The sequence below is a fragment of the Tachypleus tridentatus genome, chromosome 9 (genome assembly GCF_004210375.1).
Source record: "Tachypleus tridentatus isolate NWPU-2018 chromosome 9, ASM421037v1, whole genome shotgun sequence".
NCBI lineage: Eukaryota > Metazoa > Arthropoda > Merostomata > Xiphosura > Limulidae > Tachypleus > Tachypleus tridentatus.
This window is the reverse complement of record NC_134833.1, coordinates 159,580,853-159,602,667: the sequence shown is the minus strand read 5'-3', so window position 1 is coordinate 159,602,667 and position 21,815 is coordinate 159,580,853. Positions and strand designations below refer to the sequence as shown.

Here is a 21,815-nt window from a genome sequence, read left to right as displayed (position 1 = left end):
GAGTAGCCCAAGAGTTGGCGGTAGATGGTGATGACTAGCTGCCTTTCTTCTAGTCTTACACTGCTAAATTAAGGACGGCCAGTGCAGATAACCCTCGTGTAGCTTCGCACAAAATTCAAAACAAACGAAACCACCTATAATCAAACTTTGCTTAACTTGTTAAGTTAATAATAACAAACATTCCTAGCTGTGGTAAACTAATGGTATTCATACAATACAGTGGATACATCATACCCCAAAATACCATGGAGAGCAGGGAATGTTTCAAGCATTGGTTCCTAAACCAAACGAACGATTGTGCTGTAATAATTATCATAGCTAATTCCATCCATATTAATAAGGAAATCACTGTCAGTGATTCATCCAACTGTCGGGGCTGTTTCTTGTCTCTCAATCTGGTACTTCCTCATCTAATTCAACATGAATGACCAAAAAAGCCCTCTCAGCTCTCTTCTCATCAAAAGAAAATGTTAAAATTAGTTCCAGGATTCATGTGGCTTTCTTCAGGTGTCCCGAACCAGATTATCTAATGCTTTGCCACTGCATTATTAGCCATTACCTGTGCTGATGTATCTACTAATGACTAAACCTCAACTCACTTTACGAACTAACTGATGGCCATGACATCAGTGTTGAACATCTCAAACTGACATCATGTTAAGTACTGGTCTGGATAACGTCTTCATATTTTACGTCCTTGAATTGTGCAAAGTCCGAAAAATGTTTCAAATTATGGGAGACTGTTATTTGTAACACGTGCTAAGAACAACAGAATGGTGATTGATAGAGATAATACAGTACACTGTATTATACTCTTTACTTTTCGTATAAATGTTGTATTATTTTCATCCATAATACACACCTCAATCTAAGCTTTTCCTATTTTACCACACTGCATATCTATACTAGACCTGAATCCTTTGAGTGATTCTCCCAGATCTTCGGAAGTGTTAATCACAGCATCCATCTACTAATGAATTCTGTTGCTGTATAGTTGTTTTTAGTATTGCAGAAGTGATTTCAATTCCTACATGGTGTCTAAAGTCTGTAGTTCCAACAAATAGACAGGGTCTCACTATATAGTGAGACGGTTCATCAACACTGCCATGTTCCAGACCCTGATGGCATAATTCGTACTTCTGTAATGATTTTTTTCTAACGTGCTATTATCCCATTTGGATTTTTAAAGTTCATCAATCATTGCCGTTACTTTCGATCCACACAGTTAATACACTTTTAACTGTACAAATAGTGTTTATAGTATTTTGTGAAGACTACAACCAAAAAATAGTATTGTTCCATTTCCTCTGTCACTTGTTTTGGTATCCAACAGGATTCCTAACATGGGTACTTCCACTGGGGCTTCTACTAAGGCATGCTTCAGGGATTGTAATGTGTGCTCGTATTTATCACTGCATGTCTCAACTTTAGTGAAATATGATAAAGGTGTGGCAGTCTTGGAGAACTTGGTCGCAAACTTTTGATAGTGTGATACAAGATCTAGGAAGTTCTGGGTTTTCACTTGGTCGTAGGTTGAAGACATTTTTGCACTGCATGATCCACGAATACTCGATCTCTGTCTGCAGTCTGATAAAAAATTTTCACTTTAATGCACATTTTCCTGTTTTAAGCTACATATTTCATGCACATTTTCCTGTTTTCAGCTACATATTTAATACACATTTTCCTGTTTTCAGCCACACATTTGCCTATTTTATCCTGTGGAATACCTACAGATAAGATCAAACGCCAAACATATAATTATTAATAAATAAATATTATCTGTATTTGTTATCATTAGCTAAATTTGTTTCCTATATGAAACTTTTCCTTTTCAATTTAGTAACGTTTCTGCTTGTGCAATTTCAACAGAGATATATGATACAAGTGACTATAGCATGTCCCCAGTCGCACAGAAATACATCTATATACTTACAGCGCCAGACACCGGGTTTCAATACCCGTGATGGGGATAGCACAGACAGCCCATTGTGTTTTGGAATTTCAATTTTTAAATCAAAATTCAATTTATATTATTAATAACACAGGCCTGCGAATTTAAACTTCATAAAAGTTGTTTTGGTTTTAATAATGGATTTCTCATAATTCAGCTATGCAGATTTCAAAAATAATGTATGTATATATTTTCAGTAAGGATGTTTTACAAATCGGGAAGATAAAACTCTTACGTAGGTCAAATGATTATTTCATTCATCACAATGAACATTTTTTTATTATTATGTTATTATTATTAAAGGTAGAACACTGATGCCAAACAAACATGTAACCTAATACATCCTGATTTGTGTGTGAAATCTACATCTTTCAGTCTCAAACTACGTGTTGTAGTTTTTTCTTTATGTTGTGCGCCTGGATTATCTCGTTCCAATGACCAACAGTCATCAGCTACCATGTCTTATTTATACCTTCCCTAATATCTCCTGTCTACTTCCCTGAAACCTTTCCTCCTACGGTCCGCCATGGCCTGGTGGGTTAAGGCGTTTGACTCGTAAGCTGAGGGTCGTGGGTTCGAATCCCCTTCGCAACAAACATGTTCGCCCTTTCAGGCGTGGGTGTGTCATAATGTGATGGTATATCTCACTATTCATTGGTAAAAAGAGTAGCCCAAGGGTTGGCGGTGGGTGGTGATGACTAGCTGCATTCCCTCTAGTCTTACACTGCAAAATTAGCAACAAAGCTAGCCGTCCCTAATTTTGCAGTGTAAGACTAGAGGGAAGGCTTGCTAGCCATCACCACCCACCGCCAACTCTTGGGCTACTCTTTTTACCAACGAATAGGGGGATTGACCGTCACATTATACGCCCCCACGGCTGGGAGGGCGAGCATGTTTAGCCCGACGCGGGCGCGAACCCGCGACCCTCGGATTACGAGTCAAACGCCTTAACCTACCAGGCCATGCCGGGCTAAAAACAAACATAAACAATACCAAGATGAAAATATGATACATTTTTCTTTACGTCCATAGAGGGCATTTGAGTGTTCTGAGTGTGAGAGCAATGTGGTCTGGTATAATGATGTGGATTGCCTTTTTTCTGTTTGAGTAGCACTAGGTTATTGTAATTATAGAAAGGGATATTAATTGTTATATTTCTCAGTTCAGGTGACGTATAATTGTTAATTATTAGATGAAATATAAAACTACACTAGTATAATATTTTAGAACTGCTTTAAAGTCAAATAACTAGGTAATGTTAGTACTCGTTATCGGTGACGCTAGTTTTGTGAAACTTTGAAAGTGAAACTAAATGTCAAATTAGATATTAATTTTCGCGTGATAAAGGTTTATAAAAACAAATGAGACCACTTTATTTCTAGATGACATGAAATCTAATAAAGAAGTTTTCAAGAAGTTAACAGAGTGTGGTTGTTGTGATCGTTGTATATTACGATTTTTCAGAGAAAAAAAATACTATCAGTATGCTTCCATTGCTGTAGTTAGAAAGGTAAAGCATTTGAAACTGAATTTGTTTTAAAATATTTTGTGCTTTAAGAAAAACTAAGACTTGTGCAGTATCTTAAACTAATATTGTACCATTTTAGTTATGGAAATTTTGAATATATTGGAGTATTAATGTATGATATATAAATGAAATTGGTGTACAGTAATAATTTTAATATATGTCATAATAGATAATTGTACTTCTTTTGTGTCTTTTGTATCAGTGAACGCTGTTTCTCAAATTTTTGAATGAAATGTGACTGCTTTTTGTTGTAATTAGTTTAAAATTAAGGTTGACTAGATATAAAACAATCAATACTTGGTTTCATGTTTAAATGATAGTTATTGCATTTAGGTATGTTATGGCAAAATGACAATTTTGTATCAGTTTTCTCTAAGTGATATTAAATACAAACCTTTAAGGTATTATTCTGAAAATTATCATTGAATACAGTCCTGTTAATTTGTTTTATATATGTTGTGTGTCTTTTTCTGTGTGGCAATAGAGACTTGAGGAATTCATTGATGATACACCAACTGCCCTAAAAGAAGAAATTTGTGATTCCAAAAATGAAAATGAGATAATTAATGAAAAAATTGAGGAGCCACCTTTTAAGAAACACCTCAAGAGTCCTTGTTCTGCGTGTCTTGGGTTATTGGAAGAACAGCATTTATCAGAAGGATTAAATAAGGTAAACATATTTTGTGAAAGCACATTTTTTCACTTTTATAGTTTTGTTGTATTTTTTTAAAATAACTGTTTGAAATTTTCAAAAGGTTAAAATTTAAACTTGCTACTGCATATCTTTTAATAAATATTAGTGTTGCATATTACAATAACTTTAGAAATTTCTAAAAAATATCTGACTTGCATACATGGGGTGGCAAAGAGATGAAAGCATTGAAATTCTATTTAGGAGTATGCAAATGTCATGACAGCTTTAATCATACTCTGTGTGCCATATGGTCACGTTATGTCCTCATTACTTGTCTCTAGGAAAGAAAACTGATCAAACATACCTCAATAATTTTATTGAGCAGTTACTATGTTCCTTCTTGGGAGACTTAAGTGGACACAGTTCATTCCATAGTAGTGAAAATATCTGTGGACACTTGTTCATGGATCACAACCTCTGTCATCTCATTTATTGTCATTGACCTATTCAGTTGTTTATCATTTCGTTTTTTTTTGTGATATGTCAGTGGTTCATGAGTTAGTTAGAATTGTCCATATTGAGGAAGATTGTCCACAGTTGATGTCTCTTTACTCATATACCATCAAGACATGAGCCAAAAGAATTCTATCTTTCTTTCTTGTAGACTTTCTTTATGTCTATAACAGACCATTCATTTAGTGGAACTTGTACTTGTTTGACATCAGTTGAACTAGATAACATCTATTATGAGATGCTGCACCCTCTCTCTCCTGCATCTTTTTGAGCTTGTTTTGATTGGATTTGGCAAAAAGTTCCCAGATGTATAACATTGAGCTGTTGTTATATCTTTTTCTAAACAGGAAGAATTCTGAGATGCCATTTAATTGTAGACCTACTGCTTTGGCTAGGTGTCTCAATGAAGTTCTGAAAGGGATGGCTGATGGTGGTTTTGTTTGGTTCCTCAAATCAAATAACCTACTCTCTGCTGCACAGTGTGATATATTCACACAGCAATTCACCAGTGACCAACTGACGTGGCTAAAACATATTCATTAGGCAAGCCTTTCTTAAGAGTAGTGTTCTTGTTTTAATTTTTTCTTTTTAATTTTGAGAAGGTTTATGATATTATATGAAGGTCTGGAATATTACAGTACCCTCATTCATAATGTTAGAAAAACTCATGACATGGCTACCTATCCATTTTTATTGACAAGTTTCTAGCAGAGAAGTCATTCTAGGTGTGTGCAGGATACACATTGTTCTGATTGTTCACACAGGAGGCAGGAGTTTCTCAAGGTCATGTTCTGAGTGTTTCATTTTTTTGGCATTAAGATCATTGTCGTTACTGAACAACTTCCACAAACAATATTTACTTTCACATATTCTCTCAATTATCCAATAAAAGGTACAATGAGTGACAGCTTCAGACTGCCCTCAAAAAAATCATATGAGTGGACCACTATAAATGATTTCATATGTTTGTTGCCTGAAAATATTTGTATGCATTTTTCTGCCTGATTCTGAACTCCGTGTGGGAGATGCACATGTTCCTGTGGTGGCTGAAACAAAGTTCTGTTAAATTTTGCTATGTAACATGCTAACCCATATTCCATGCATAAAGCAGCTGAAAATTGACTTACAAGAGCACTGAACGTCCTTTTTATCCAATTATATCTCATGGGAGGACAAGCATTCTGTGATCAAAATCTGTTGTTCTCTAAGCCAAGTTAAACTGATTTACAAGTCTGTGTTAGATGCTTTGGACAACATGTATCTATAGTTTGTATAAATATTCCTATAAACCTCTATTTCATCTCGGACATTTGCAACTCTCTACTTAGTATTCTGGGAAACTCTAGTCACTTCTTTGGCATCCTATCTGGCAGTGTGTCTTCATGCCTTAAAGGGGTTTACAGACTCAAATATAATATACAAATTCTGAGTTCACATCTAAATTTTGTGCAATCTGAGTCTTATAGAAGATAAACAGTACACTAACTGTGAATTTTGTACTGACTTGCTTATTTTGAGAGCTCTGGAATTACTTACTGTCAGTATTCACCTACTTCTCTCGGGTTTCCTGAAATTAATGGCTCATTCCTTTCCATGATCTGTTTCTGTCTAGTTTTCTGGATTTCTGATCATGTTGGAATCTGAAAGATTGCAGCTATTGATACCGTGGCTGAGTTAGTTTCCTGTGTTTTGTTTATTCCTTAGATAGATCATCAGTTGATAATCAAAACAAGGCTTCATATCTGTTGACAGTAAATTTGTGGGTAATCAACATACATACAATTGGTTGTTGGTACAGGAATCAGATGGAGGAAATTGTACTGTTGATGCTTCAAGTTTGTTATAGGTGTTTAAGCACAGTTTTATCGTGTAAAATGAATGATCTGTATGTGTGCTTTCTTGTGATAAATCCACATCAGGCTATCTGCTGTGTCCACCGAAACTGAACACCTGAACTTTAAACTTTAGTGTCTTAGAAGACTTACCACTGTCTCACTGACAATAATCTTCCAGCATGCAGTATAATGCTCAAGTCACAGTTTTGATGTCACTAACTCAGACATATGTTTAACTTGTGGTATATTTTTAACATTGCACAGTGTCAATGACCATTTACAACAAAGATGTCATGATTGATGGTTTTAGTTTTTCCAGGCCTTTGAACTTTATTTTTTATGTTTTCAATAAAAGCTTCCTTTATATACATATACTATTTTTTATTCTGTATCATTGATGTACATCATGAAAGAAATTCTAAAAAGATTTACAACTCTTTGCAATATGGTATGTATTTTATATCATAGTAAAAGTTAATTATTTTTGTAATTAGTTTTATCGTATGTGTTTTCATTGTCAATGTATTTATTTTGAACAGAGTAATACAAATAGAGAATTCGTACTTACAACAGCGAATAAATACATTTATTTATCAATATCTTACCAAAGTGATTTTGCCTTTGGTAACAGAATTCCACTGAAACTTGTCAATCACAAATTCTTTTAAGTTAACATTATGTGTTAAATTATTTGACGTAAAATACCAAAAAAATATATACAGGTGTTATTTCTAGCAGCAAAAAAAACAAACTGAACAGACAATACTCATGAAACTAAATTTCTGTTGTCTCTATATTGAAGCTGTTAACAACAATAAATGAAAGTGGCCACAAATTCTCAGTCTTAACTCTGCAGTTGTCTGTACCACCGTCTATTGATCTACGTCAAGTGAGTATCACTTATCGTATACTTTCACCAGTGTTAAGTTTTTTAATGGGAGAGAAAATATTGGAATATTAATGTTTGTGTGTGTGGTTATACATAAATAAACAATTTTTTTATTATTTCTGATATGTAATGAATTATTTAATTGATCAGTGCTATAAAGTATTTTATGAACCCAGAATATTGTAAGTAACAATATATAAACTGTCGTATTTTTTAAATTTAAAATGTTATGAATATTCTGTTTCAGCACCTGCTCTTACTTTTCCTCAGAGAAAATTTCAGGTAAGTAAAACTTTCCTTCATCTGTTATATACTTTAACATAAGTTGTTTTCATCTGTTATATACTTTAACATAAGTTGTTTTCATCTGTTATATACTTTAACATAAGTTGTTTTCATCTGTTATATACTTTAACATAAGTTGTTTTCATCTGTTATATACTTTAACATAAGTTGTTTTCATCTGTTATATACTTTAACATAAGTTGTTTTCATCTGTTATATACTTTAACATAAGTTGTTTTCATCTGTTATATACTTTAACATAAGTTGTTTTCATTCTCTAAAAGTATCAGACTTTACGTAATGTAACCTTCACATTACAAAGTTATTGGCGTACCATTCACTATAGGTATGGCTAAAAATTGGAAGATATAGAATAATTTTGTTTTTTGCTTGTTACAACACAGAGTGAAGAACTAACCAACAGAATTAGGTAAATATATACATAAAACGGCTGGTTTGGGTTGAGAAAATGTTTTTATGTGGAGGAGTGAACAATGTAAAACAACATAAAAAAATTTTTCTCAACCCAATCCAGCTGTTTTTACGTATATATTTTTCTCTACAAGTGGGTTTTCTTGTCATCACTGATTAGAATTAGGTAAAATTACTAATTTTCTATGAAAAATACAGACAGTGAGTTGAATTGCAATATTGACAGTACTTTTGTTTGTCTTCTTTGTCATCAGAGACCCTATAAACAATATAATTGTGGACCTACAAGCATTATGATGCATATATAGTTTAAAAGAAATTTATTTAAAAATATAGTGGGAACAAGTTGGACCTCACCAGTAGAGTAGTTGAACCAGGTGAAATTTTATTTTATTACACATTACAGCTTTTACAATAAGGAAAAATATTTTTAAAGCAGGTACAACATTTCAATTACTTTTACAATAAATGTGAGGTACACAAAATGATAGAAAATTGTTTGCATTAACACTTATTTATTGGACAATGATTGCACCAATGATTGAAATGTTGTACCTGTTATAACAAATATTTTTCCTAATGGTAAAAGCTGTAAAATAACACTTAATAAATAAGTAAAGTCCAATCAAAACTATTAAATAAAGTTCTATTTCATATAACTAATTTTCTTTATTTGTAATTTATTAATGTTACATCATACGGTACCATAGAATTTATTATTGTCTTTTCTGAAACTGTTGGAAATATTTATATGATTGTGGGTAGACATTCGTTATTTACCAGGGAAGTTTAAATACGATAGGCATAGTCTAGTGCTGTGATAAAGGAATAAATAGGGTAGACGTAGTCTGTTATTGTGATAAAGGAATAAGTAGGGTAGACGTAGTCTGTTATTGTGATAAAGGAATAAGTAGGGTAGACGTAGTCTGTTATTGTGATAAAGGAATAAGTAGGGTAGACGTAGTCTGTTATTGTGATAAAGGAATAAATAGGGTAGACGTAGTCTGTTATTGTGATAAAGGAATAAATAGCATAGACGTAGTCTGTTATTGTGATAAAGGAATAAATAGCGTAGACGTAGTCTGTTATTGTGATAAAGGAATAAGTAGGGTAGACGTAGTCTGTTATTGTGATAAAGGAATAAGTAGGGTAGGCGTAGTCTGTTATTGTGATAAAGGAATAAATAGGGTAGAGCGTAGTCTGTTATTGTGATAAAGGAATAAGTAGGGCAGACGTAGTCTGTTATTGTGATAAAGGAATAAGTAGGGTAGACGTAGTCTGTTATTGTGATAAAGGAATAAGTAGGGTAGACGTAGTCTGTTATTGTGATAAAGGAATAAGTAGGGTAGACGTAGTCTGTTATTGTGATAAAGGAATAAGTAGGGTAGACGTAGTCTGTTATTGTGATAAAGGAATAAGTAGGGTAGACGTAGTCTGTTATTGTGATAAAGGAATAAATAGGGTAGACGTAGTCTGTTATTGTGATAAAGGAATAAATAGGGTAGACGTAGTCTGTTATTGTGATAAAGGAATAAATAGGGTAGACGTAGTCTGTTATTGTGATAAAGGAATTACTTTTTAACAAGCCCCATTTATATTTTCAGTGATTTTTACAACACTGTTTCAGATGAAGATGTTCCATCGGTGAAAGATGCGTGGAAATGGGTTGTAGGCAACAAGTTAGGGGATGCTTTGAAAATTGATTTTAGTCCAACAAGTGACTTTCAGATAAATGTTCAAGTCTCGCATTCTGATGTGGAGTTAGAATGTGAGTTTTTGTAAGTAGTTTCTACTGGGTGAATTACTATGTAATTACAAAGAATTAGAGCTATCATTACTAAATGTGTGCTTGTGATCTTGGTTGAACTCTGTATTTAACATAATGTTCAGGGATTATAAGGGATCATTTGGCCCCTCATGGCTGTCCCATCCTCTAAAACTATTTTAAAAAAATTTAAACTTTATTTTAAACTCACCTGAATTCAACAACATTTCAAGATGACTCATTTCATTGGTCAACAACTCTGTTTGGAAAACAAAATCATCTTCACTCAGAAGATGTGACTGAAGAGTTTGATTTCAAAGTAATGAATAATTTTATATTCTTTTTTTGTTACAGTATTTTCTTATTGTTAACATTGTAAGAAATATAGATTGGTTATTAGTTATATACTTTCCAGATTATTTGGTAATGCATTTCTTTCAATATATTTATAATTGGAATCAATTTTGGCTAAAACTAAATAAACATTTTTAACCTAGAAAAGACAAAGTGACCGTTGTATTAAGTGCATGTTTGTGGTAGTGAGTGCTTACATCTAGCAAGAAGTTAAAAATAATATTCACATTATTACAATTTTAGAGAAAAGCTCAGTCCAGAGACTTTTCCAAACAGAAGACTAAAAAACTTAAAAAATAAAAGGGTGAGTTTTGTTTTTGTAATGTGTTTGATCAGTGGTAGTAGTATTATGTTAGAAAGGTTTAAAATAATTATCATATTTAGAATTAATATTTATTTAAGCTATACCTAGAATGTATACAAGTAAGAAACAAATATTGTTAACCCTTGTTAAAATCTTATAATTAAACAGGATGTTCGGAAAGTTACTGTGCAGTTTTTAAAGCAACGATAACAGCATTCATTCAGCCTATTTCGAGTCAGCAACTGATAGCGGTGTTTAGAAACAAAATAAGAAGGATCCAGGCCTATATTGATGCCAACGGGGGTCACTTTCAACATTGTTTATAATTGTCATTCATATTTACCTCCTGTATTCTATATTGAAACATGTCTGTTAATAAATATATAAGTGTACAGTGACTTTCCGAACACCCTGTATTAGCCAAATAACATTTTCATTATTACAAATAACAAAATATTTCAATGAAATGTAAATTTCACCTTTTTGTGATGGGCTCAATGTAATATGCACAAGTTCATCTGCACATTTGTGTAAGTTAACTATTTGCACTATAACTTTTGATACAGCATGTGTATCTTCACAAAATTTTGTTCTTTTAGCAAAGAGTATAACTATTTTGTATATAAAAATCTGATTTTTTAATGAAATATTTTTACTAAAGATTTGTTTGTGAAAATAATCTGTTTTGTTATTAGTCTGTGTGTGAAGTGATTTTGTGTTATGATTAAAAAACTAGTCGTTGTCCCCAAGATCTCAAACATTATTTTCATAATCGCTGAAACTTCCTAAATAAATTCCAAATGGTGTTTTTCAGTTAGACTCTATATTTTGTGTTATTTTTTCTACTTTACTTTTGTGGGGTCTGTCATTTGACCAACCTCGTCACCATAGTAAAAAAATTAAAAAATATAAAAATATAAAATGTATGTATATATGTTTTTTCACACTAGAATGACTGCATATTATAACACAAAAATACAAATTTTAAGTAGCTGAAGTCTTATAACACTGTATATGAACATATACAGTGAACATATACAGTTGTTATTTTTTTAATATATTGGCCTTCCAGCAATGCCTACCTAATGTTACATAACTTGCTGTGGCAGGGTACGTATGTACTCAGGTCACGTATCCAGTAATATAAGACTGACTTTGTTTTCCCTATCTTACCTGTGTTATAGTACATTATTATTTTGTAACATACAGTCACATTTCAAACAAACTAATAATGTATAGATTATTACTGTTTAAAAATAATTTATTAAACTTAGTTTTTGTACAATATAGAACAGTAAATCTAGAATTAAATCAAACATTTATCTCTTCTTGATATGACCTTTGTACTTGGTTGTAGCTAAACATAAGTTGCTAAGCCTTTTAACATTTTGCATATGGAGGATATCAAACAAATTTTTTTTTAGGTTTCATATACATATTTGAACAACAAAAAAGTCATAAATAACTACACTGATACTATAGAATTCTGCTATAATTTATTAAGCTTGGTATCTAAGATGTATATATATAAAAATACAAAACTTCAAGTAGACTAAAGACACAACCTACCATCATGAAATCTTGGATCAAAAGAACATGACAGCCCTTTCAGAGATTAAAATAGCTGAGAAAAACCACAAAGGTTATATCCTAAGCTGTCAATTGGTAATTCAATATGTATATACTGTAGTAAGAGTATACAATGGACCATTTCAATAAAATGGAAAGAGTGGAATGGGGCCATTTTGTTTGATTCAGTACATAAGCCATATCTCCACAAAATAAAAAGATACAAGGTTTTTATTTTATGTGCTAGCTTAAGAATATTAGTAATTTGAGTTCCTATTTTGTATGAAATTAGAGACTTAGTATTTTGACATACAAACATCTAATTTTAAAGTGCTGCATTCCACAAACCAGGTGACTTACTAAAATCTATATTTAAATGTGTTCTTTTAATATTTACTTTTAAATTAAGAAATTAACTCATGCATAATGTTAAAATTTGAATTATAATCTACAATTGAATTCCAAACTTATTAATATAACTTTAGAAGTTAAATAAAATTTTGAATGCAAATCAACAAACAAGATGACATGATCTATGAACCCTGACCCATTGCAGAAGGTTAATATGCCCATAGTGCTAGTGTCAGAAGGTTAATATGCCCATAGTGCTAGTGTCAGAAGGTTAATATGCCCATAGTGCTAGTGTCAGAAGGTTAATATGCCCATAGTGCTAGTGTCAGAAGGTTAATATGCCCATAGTGCTAGTGTCAGAAGGTTAATATGCCCATAGTGCTAGTGTCAGAAGGTTAATATGCCCATAGTGCTAGTGTCAGAAGGTTAATATGCCCATAGTGCTAGTGTCAGAAGGTTAATATGCCCATAGTGCTGGTGTCAGAAGGTTAATATGCCCATAGTGCTCGTGTCAGAAGGTTAATATGCCCATAGTGCTGGTGTCAAGGTTAAGAAGGTTAATATGCCCATAGTGCTAGTGTCAGAAGGTTAATATGTAGTAATATGCCCATAGTGCTAGTGTCAGAAGGTTAATATGCCCATAGTGCTAGTGTCAGAAGGTTAATATGCCCATAGTGCTAGTGTCAGAAGGTTAATATGCCCATAGTGCTAGTGTCAGAAGGTTAATATGCCCATAGTGCTAGTGTCAGAAGGTTAATATGCCCATATCAGAAGGTGCCATAGTGTCAGAAGAAGCCCATAGTGTGTCAGAAGGTTAATATGCCCCATAGTGTCAGAAGGTTAATAGTAGTGCAGAAGGTTAATATGCCCATAGTGCTAGTGTCAGAAGGTTAATATGCCCATAGTGCTAGTGTCAGAAGGTTAATATGCCCATAGTGCTAGTGTCAGAAGGTTAATATGCCCATAGTGCTAGTGTCAGAAGGTTAATATGCCCATAGTGCCGTGTCAGAAGGTTAATATGCCCATAGTGCTAGTGTCAGAAGGTTAATATGCCCATAGTGCTAGTGTCAGAAGGTTAATATGCCCATAGTGCTAGTGTCAGAAGGTTAATATGCCCATAGTGCTAGTGTCAGAAGGTTAATATGCCCATAGTGCTAGTGTCAGAAGGTTAATATGCCCATAGTGCTAGTGTCAGATGTATATTTTTGCTTCTTTTTCCAGAATTCATATTATATAAACAGGGTTAGGAAGTTAATCTGTTAATATTAATATTATATAAACAATTAATATTATATAAACAGGGTTAGGAAGTTAATCTGTTAATATTAATATTATATAAACAGGGTTAGGAAGTTAATCTGTTAATATTAATATTATATAAACAGGGTTAATCTGGAAGTTAATCTGTTAATATTAATATTATATAAACAGGGTTAGGAAGTTAATCTGTTAATATTAATATTATATAAACAGGGTTAGGAAGTTAATCTGTTAATATTAATATTATATAAACAGGGTTAGAAGAAGTTAATCTGTTTATTATATAAACAGGGTTAGGAAGTTAATCTGTTATCTGTTAATATTATACAGGGTTAGGAAGTTAATCTAAACAGGGTTAATAATTAATAATATTATATAAACAGGGTTAGGAAGTTAATCTGTTAATATTAATATTATATAAACAGGGTTAGGAAGTTAATCTGTTAATATTAATATTATATAAACAGGGTTAGGAAGTTAATCTGTTAATATTAATATTATATAAACAGGGTTAGGAAGTTAATCTGTTAATATTAATATTATATAAACAGGGTTAGGAAGTTAATCTGTTAATATTAATATTATATAAACAGGGTTAGGAAGTTAATCTGGTACAAACACCTGTCAAATGTTAATTTCAAGAGGATATGGTGACATTAAACAAATATATTGAATATTATATATTTAATAATTTTCATTAGTTTTTTTCAGAAATATCTGTTTAGTGAATTGATTTTTGAGGTTAGGTTTGTTGATTTTCACTTGATGAGGTGACAAGTGTTTTCATGTTTGTTGTAAAACTTCCTTCTGAAAGTAGTTAAAATAAGCAGAAGAATGCATTGTTGTATGCCATAGGAAATTCTGACCTTTCTTCTGCCATTCTTTGTCCACGATGAAAACAAATTATACACAGTCACGTTTTGTATTAGTTTCATGCTTATGGCATGACTAATAGGTATATTTATTATACACAGTCAGGTTTTCTATTAGTTTCATGCTTATGGCATGACTAATAGGTATATTTATAAACAAATAGTACATAGAAAAATAATACTTATTTGTAGTATCTCCCTGAAACTACTAGGTTATTAATATTTTGAGATATTAATTCTCACAAGTTGTGAGCTAGGACTAGAGTGAATGTGGACAGTGTGTGAATAAAAGTGATATGGTTTGAAATTGTATATCATCTTGAATAAATGGACAGTAAAATGTAAAAATATATGTACTTAAAGTTATTTATTACAGTTTATACAAAATCACCATTAACAATTCAACAGATAAAAAGTAAAACTGAGAAACTTGGGATGCACATGCATGTAAAGTATTCTTAATAAGCACTGATAGGTTGTGTGCATAATGTTGTATTTTAATTTTTCAGAGACAAAAAAACGTAGAAGTGTTTACAAGATCAGCAGTACTGAGGGCTTTGAGTGTTATTCCTGAAGATAAGCTAAAACTGTAAGGATCATCTTGGTTTCAGCAATGTGATCAAATGGTTTATTTATATTTACAGTAGGCTATAAGAATTAGTAAATATACTAATGGCTGTCTCCTAATATACTACAAACATCTAAAAATAAAAATGTGGAGTTTATAAATCTGAATAATTTCTTTCAATAAAATATGAATTAGTCATTAAACTTATCCATAACACTTGCAGTTTTTCCCCTTCATTATTGTGTATTGGTTATATATTGGTCATATGTTGCATGGATGTATGTATTTTTGACCACTTAGTAGTCATATGTTGCATGGATGTATGTATTTATGACCACTTAGTAGTCATATGTTGCATAGATGTATGTATTTTTGACCACTTAGTAGTCATATGTTGCATGGATGTATGTATTTTTGATCACTTAGTAGTCATATGTTGCATGGATGTATGTATTTTTGACCACTTAGTATTCATATGTTGCATGGATGTATGTATTTTTGACCACTTAATTAATTTCCTTTACTTATTCTTTTCCCTTAAGAAAGTCAAAATTGTGGTTTTTAGGATTTTTTGTTGTCATTTGGTTAGATGTCTTGTATTTGTTACTTATTTTCAAGCTATGGAACTCCATACACCACTTGATATGTATAAATACTTTCTTTTTTTCATCTTCTTGATGGTATTTCTTTTATTAATTTAACTGTTGCAACACTTACTGGTGGATGCACAAGTTATATTAGAATTAATAAACATTTAAAGTTTATAAGCAAGAAGCATTTCAAAATTAGAAGCTGAGTGCCACAAAAAATTAGGGCAGACATTTTGAATTGTTTTTATACTTCAGTAGTTTAAATCTCATTAGCACACTTTTAGAAAGTTATATTCTGCAATACAGGGGTCTAATTAGGCTCAAGCACAAAATTACTGTTCAAGTAATCTCTAAACTGAGATTCCAGGATCAGTTTCATTGCATCTTTCATTGTGGTTAGCATGCAATGTTAACAACATAAAATATTCTGGAAGAAATATGTTAACAGATCATGTAATTACAAAAGTACATTACTTCTCAGTGTACCAAGAGTAGTATTATAGCATTTTTATACAAACAATGCATCAAGAAAATACCAGCGGTTTATTATACTCATATCTAAGACATTATCCACCAATATATATGATGAAATTATAATAATACTTTAAAACTAAACTCCAAACTGATAATGTACGTTGTGGGTCAACTTGGGTCAGACCAAACCTCAACATAAACGTAGGTTATTTATGACAATCAACAGTCAAGTTTTCTATAAAATATGATGCTATGAAATGTCATCAGAACACTTTTTGAGGAATGAAATATGCACATATCTCACCACAACCAGTAAAATGCTGATGGACATTCTCTCGGGGGCTCAAGTAATATCTGTGCTTGCATGATAGTAACTGCTGTGCAGCATGTTGGGTGAACTGGTCCACCAACATACCCAAATCTACCAGTGCAGTTTCGTCTTCTCTTTGGAGGGAACCTGGATTCTACATTCTTTGCTGCATATGTTATTGTATCAGGCTATCCCTAAGGGGATCATAAGAACTCTCAGTGATGACGTTTTGGTTTGTCAGATATCCAGTTGGACATACTTAGAGCTGAAATATCAGCTACATTTAATAAATTGAAAAATAATACCACTAGCCATCTGTTGGTCTTACATTTTTACTGACAATGCTCTTATCAGATGGTTCGTGTTATCTACTTCTCCTTTGTTTGGATTGTAATGAATTATAATCGTTGGCATGTTTTATGTTCATCATGGTATGTAGATGACCATTGTACAGTTTCTTGTCTCTTATTTAGAATGTATGATACTAGAGAAAGTTGTCCAGAAAATGTAATTGCAGAGTAGTTTCTCACCTGCTGATTGCTTGGTTTTATTTCCTTTTTGAATATCTGGCTTGTTCAATCACCTTGTTCCAACATAGGTCAATTGATGTGTAAGGAGTTTGTACACCTATGGCCCAATCAAATTTTAGGTTATTTTTCAAATAAGATTTCTATAAAACAGCGCATTATGAGCAATAATCAGAGAGAACTATGATGAGATGTAAATACCATAATCAGTAAACTACTGCCACAGTTTGATTGATGTGTCAGGTACAGTGGAGAATAAATGATCTGTGTTTATATTTTGTCCACTGTTGCAATAAGGATATACCAAATCATGACATCAAATAATGTTTAAGGATGATAAGGGACCTGCTGATCCATCTCGGCTATCACATTCTCTAAACCAAACTAAAACTATTAAATAAGTAAATTTCAGAACCTTAAAGCCAGTTCTTATCACTTGTATATTTATTAAGCTTTCTTTAAACATGCCTAAATTTACTACCTCCACAACATTCAGAGACAACTCTTTGATAGTACAAACATCTTGTTTGAAAATTAAATTGTCTTAGCTGAATATAGCTTCTGCCTTGCCTAAATCAATACTTGCTACCCCTAGTTCTATGATCCTTACTGTTAAGTATGAAAAATATTGATACACCAGTCAGATCTTCTCTAACTTTCCTTTTATTCAAAATAAAACAATTTTAAGGATCTCAGTTTTTCCTAATATGACAACCCCTCGATCCCAGATAATATTTTTGTAACTCTCCTCTGAACCCTTTCTAACAGTTCAATGTCTTTCCTAAGGTAAGGAGCCCAAGACTGAACACAGTGCTACAAATGTGGTCTAATCCATGATCTATACAATATTATAACTTCTTTAGACTTGTATTCAGTATTTCCATAGATACAACCTGAAATCCAACTTACTCTACCTCCAGCACCAGTACAGTGCTTGGATGGCTTAAGAGACTGATCAATCATTACAGCAAGATTCTCTTTTTCTAAACATTCTTAAGGTTATCCACATTCAAATTATACTTACAATTCAAATTATGACAACCCACATGCAATATCTTGCATTTATCAATACCCATCTGCCATTTACTTGCCAAGCTCAATATATGATTTAAATACTTTTATAAATCATCAACATTCTTGTCAAAGTTAGCAACACCCAAGAACTTGATGTCATTAGTAAATTTAAGTTATTTATCTGTACCATTGGGGTAAATTAAAAAGGGGTAATGGTCCCAAGACTGAGGCCCAAGGCACACCTCTTGCAACATTAATTAATTTTGACTGAACTCCATTTACAATAACCCTCTGCTTTCTTCCCTGCACCCACTCTTCTATCCAATTAGTTACGTTATCTCCTACACCTGTAGAGAAAAGTTTCTTTAGATCCTTTTTAGTGACAAATGCTTTCTGAAAACCCACATGTATCAAATCTGTACTCTCACACTCGTCTACATGAGAAGCAACATTTTCAAAGCATGTCAAAAGATTTGTAAGGCAGAATTTTGCCTTTTGTGAGACCATGTTGATAAAATTCTAAACTTTGTTCAGTGACTATACAAAGTATCTTTTATGAGACTTTTAAAAACATTTCCTTCAACTGGTGTAAAACTAATAAGCCTTTAAATGGATCAACTTCTGTTACCTCTCTTCAAGGTACGAGTGGCATTACCTAATTTTCAATCCGTTAATACATGTCTGTTATTTAAGGACTTACAAAAATTGTGGCAGGTGTCTCACATATGCAATCCTTGGCATCCTTTGAAACTCTCATGGTAACGTTATATAGCCCAGAATCTTTATAATTATTTAAACTTCCCAGTTTTATTTTAGCAGTCTCAGAATTTGTAGTTGTCCAACTTTCTTATTTGTCAACTGTTCAAGTAAGGAATACTGCTAAAGTCTTCATTAGTAAAAACTGAAGAAAAACCAGAATTTAATAACCGAGCTATTTATTGATCATATATAATTTTGTAAATCTTCTGTAATACCATTTGATTTAAATTTCTTCAATTTATGATTCCCTTTTTTAATTTTATCTCTTGTACCCTTTGTGAGCCAACCTGGATTTCTCGCAGCTACCCTTCCTGCAAGGAATCTATATGTTTTGAATTTTGAAAAATGTGTCTTCCAAATGGTTCAGTATCTGATCAGTGTCTAACTACCCAGTTTACAACAGATAATTCTTGTTGCATCCTTTTAGAATTTTCTTTTTTAAAATTTGGAATCAAAATGTCATTGCTCCTGATTTCCATATGCAGCAAAACATTAAACCTAATAAAGTGTTTCCCAGTTTCTGCCCTCAGTAATTTCTATATTAGAATTTAACAGTAAATCTGAAATAGCATTATTTATATTAGATTCCTTGACAAGTTAACAAAGAAATCCGTTTTGAACAGTTTCCATAAACATTTCCCCTTTAAGGTTTGACTCTAGTATTTCCAAATAAATATGTCTGAAATTAAAATCACCCACAATTATGACTATTAATAGCTGAAATGTTAATCTCCTTGTAAAGTTTCTCACTAATTTCATCAGTTTCATCTTATGGTCTGTAACAAATTTCTACTAACAGAAACACAAATAGATTCAGTTTCCTTGTTATTATCCTCAATATCTTTAACTTCAACAGGTTGTAACTCACACTTTATACATAGACCTACTCCTTCCTCTCTCTTTACCACTATATCCTTACTAAATAACCTATAAATGTATATCTCAAAGAAAGTTCAGTTGTTAAAATCATCTACATTTAACCATGTTTCAGTTATTGTATCAAAATATTCTGTTCCTACCAAGTGTCTTAAAGTCATCTGTTTTATTTCTTATACTTTTAGCTTTACAATACTAACAGTTAGGCCTATTTTTGTAACTACTTTTATACTAATTTCCTATGCTAAATTTTTCCCTATGTCTCAGTTTTGTTTCATTTTGTTTATTTTTGCTCTCACCACTGTCTAGACCTATATTAAAATGTTCCTCATAACTGAGTTAATTAATAGCACTTGCAAACATCACAGACTCTTTTCCACTTAAATGTAAACGACCTATTCCAAAAGTTCCATCCTTCCACTGAACTGATCCTACAAGCTTAACTAGCTAACCTGCTCATCTTTATTTATTAATTTTAGTCTTGTATTTAGTCTTTGTGACCTACTCAAAATTTCATCTCCATTACTAATTCTTGGCAGTATCCCTGATACATTTTATAGCCTTTACAATTAATTGCTTTTATCAACCCCTTGTACTTGTTAATTAACTTATATGACTTAGTTTTCCAAATATTGTGGTCAGTCTTCTTCATTTGTTTCTTTCAGCTGTCTTACTTCTGTGCCTCAGGGAAACACAACTTTTCTTTTTTGCTGTTTACCCTATTTAATCCATATGCTGTGTCAAGGAATCTTCTATAAACTATTCAAGTTCATAATCCATATCCTTTTCTATTCCTTTCGCTTTACCTCCTTCCAGTAGCTCCTCATCTTCTTAAGCCAATGGCTGAAACCTTTTGCTCAATAGAATAGAGTCTTTTACAGTTCAGTTCATTACTTTTAACCCTAACACTGCCCTTCCTAATTTTCTGAATGTCATTATTAGTCTTAGCTGAAGGTCCTCTTGAAATCCTGCTGTCATTTTCCCACAGGTTATACCTGTTTTTATTTATTTCCACAACTTTAGTTAAGATAGTCTCCAACCCTTCCTCCAATCTACAAACTCTACATATAAATCTTCACTACTAGCTTCTTAAAAATTTCAAGGTTCTCAACTAAAACCCATTCATTTGTACCTATTGCACCTAACATACTAGGAACACTTAACCCCCAAACTAGTCTTAGCCATTGTATTATTTGTATAATTAAAATAAACACTTGATGCTATGATTAAATACCAGTAGCTTGTTGTTAACACTGTTAATTCCAAGTTTGACAATTAACTAGTTTTTATATTGTATTTATTAAATAAAACAATGTATTTAATTTGTCTTACAGTCTTACCACTAGTTGAATTATAACTAATCCTTGAGAACCATTACACATACTTAACTAATCTTATTTGTACTACATGTCACATTACTGATATTTAAATCAAAGGCTTATACCTACTATTTTAGTCCCCAATCTTACTAAATCTAGTTATTTTTTGTTATTCAACTCTAATTTCTAAAGATAAAAGTAATAAAATCAAATAACTTGAAAAAAAATTTACAGTATTATCAGAACTTAGCTTTTTACCATCTTTTCTTTTCATACACAAGTCTAGCATTTTGATTCATGCCATGTTAATTTGGTTGTTTGCCAAAGTACATTTATCCGTGTCAGAATACTTTGTCTGAGATTCAAAATTCTGCCAAATCATTATTCCATATTTAGCTGGTATGCTTTTCATTATAAGTGATGAAATGCAACTAACTGCTCATCAACTGTAATACCAGTACCAGAAATGTAGAACTTAGACAACTGTGCTATGGAAAGTATCCATATATGACAAGAGGCTGCTAGTTTGCCTGCTGCTGTATGTTAGGCTCTTGTGTTCTTAGTGGTAAAGTGAATGAATTGAAGCAAACAATTGAATATTTTGAGGTTCATTGTAACCCAGAAAAAAGGGTTTTCCTGTTGTTGATGTCTTAAAGTTTCTGTTGAGGCTCATTTTTAGAATGTAAAGTCTGGCCAACAAAAACAGTCCTACAAAGGCCTTGATTTCAGTTGAGGTAACTGGTTTCCAGTACTTCTGGCTATTAGAGTCTTGTTCATTCCACTGTTTAAGAATCATGGCAATTTCATGATTTGTTTTTGTGGTTATAATGCTC

General features: G+C 32.2%; 1 protein-coding gene across 2 annotated transcripts in view; it reads left to right on the top strand.

The window, feature by feature from the left end:
• Nucleotides 1-2,986: 2,986 nt before the first annotated feature.
• Nucleotides 2,987-21,815, top strand: part of Pus10 (Pseudouridine synthase 10) — a 32,759-nt gene continuing 13,930 nt past the window's right edge. The window contains exons 1-8 of one of the 2 annotated variants that reach the window (XM_076458229.1): nucleotides 2,987-3,121; nucleotides 3,337-3,464; nucleotides 3,967-4,152; nucleotides 7,267-7,353; nucleotides 7,601-7,635; nucleotides 9,675-9,848; nucleotides 10,433-10,493; nucleotides 15,055-15,134. In XM_076458229.1, coding sequence (XP_076314344.1) covers nucleotides 3,342-3,464; nucleotides 3,967-4,152; nucleotides 7,267-7,353; nucleotides 7,601-7,635; nucleotides 9,675-9,848; nucleotides 10,433-10,493; nucleotides 15,055-15,134 — 746 coding nt within the window. In that variant the 5' untranslated portion in view covers nucleotides 2,987-3,121; nucleotides 3,337-3,341. Of the gene's footprint in view, nucleotides 3,465-3,966; nucleotides 4,153-7,266; nucleotides 7,354-7,600; nucleotides 7,636-9,674; nucleotides 9,849-10,432; nucleotides 10,494-15,054; nucleotides 15,135-21,815 lie in introns of both variants that reach the window. The other variant, XM_076458228.1, reaches the window with a different exon arrangement.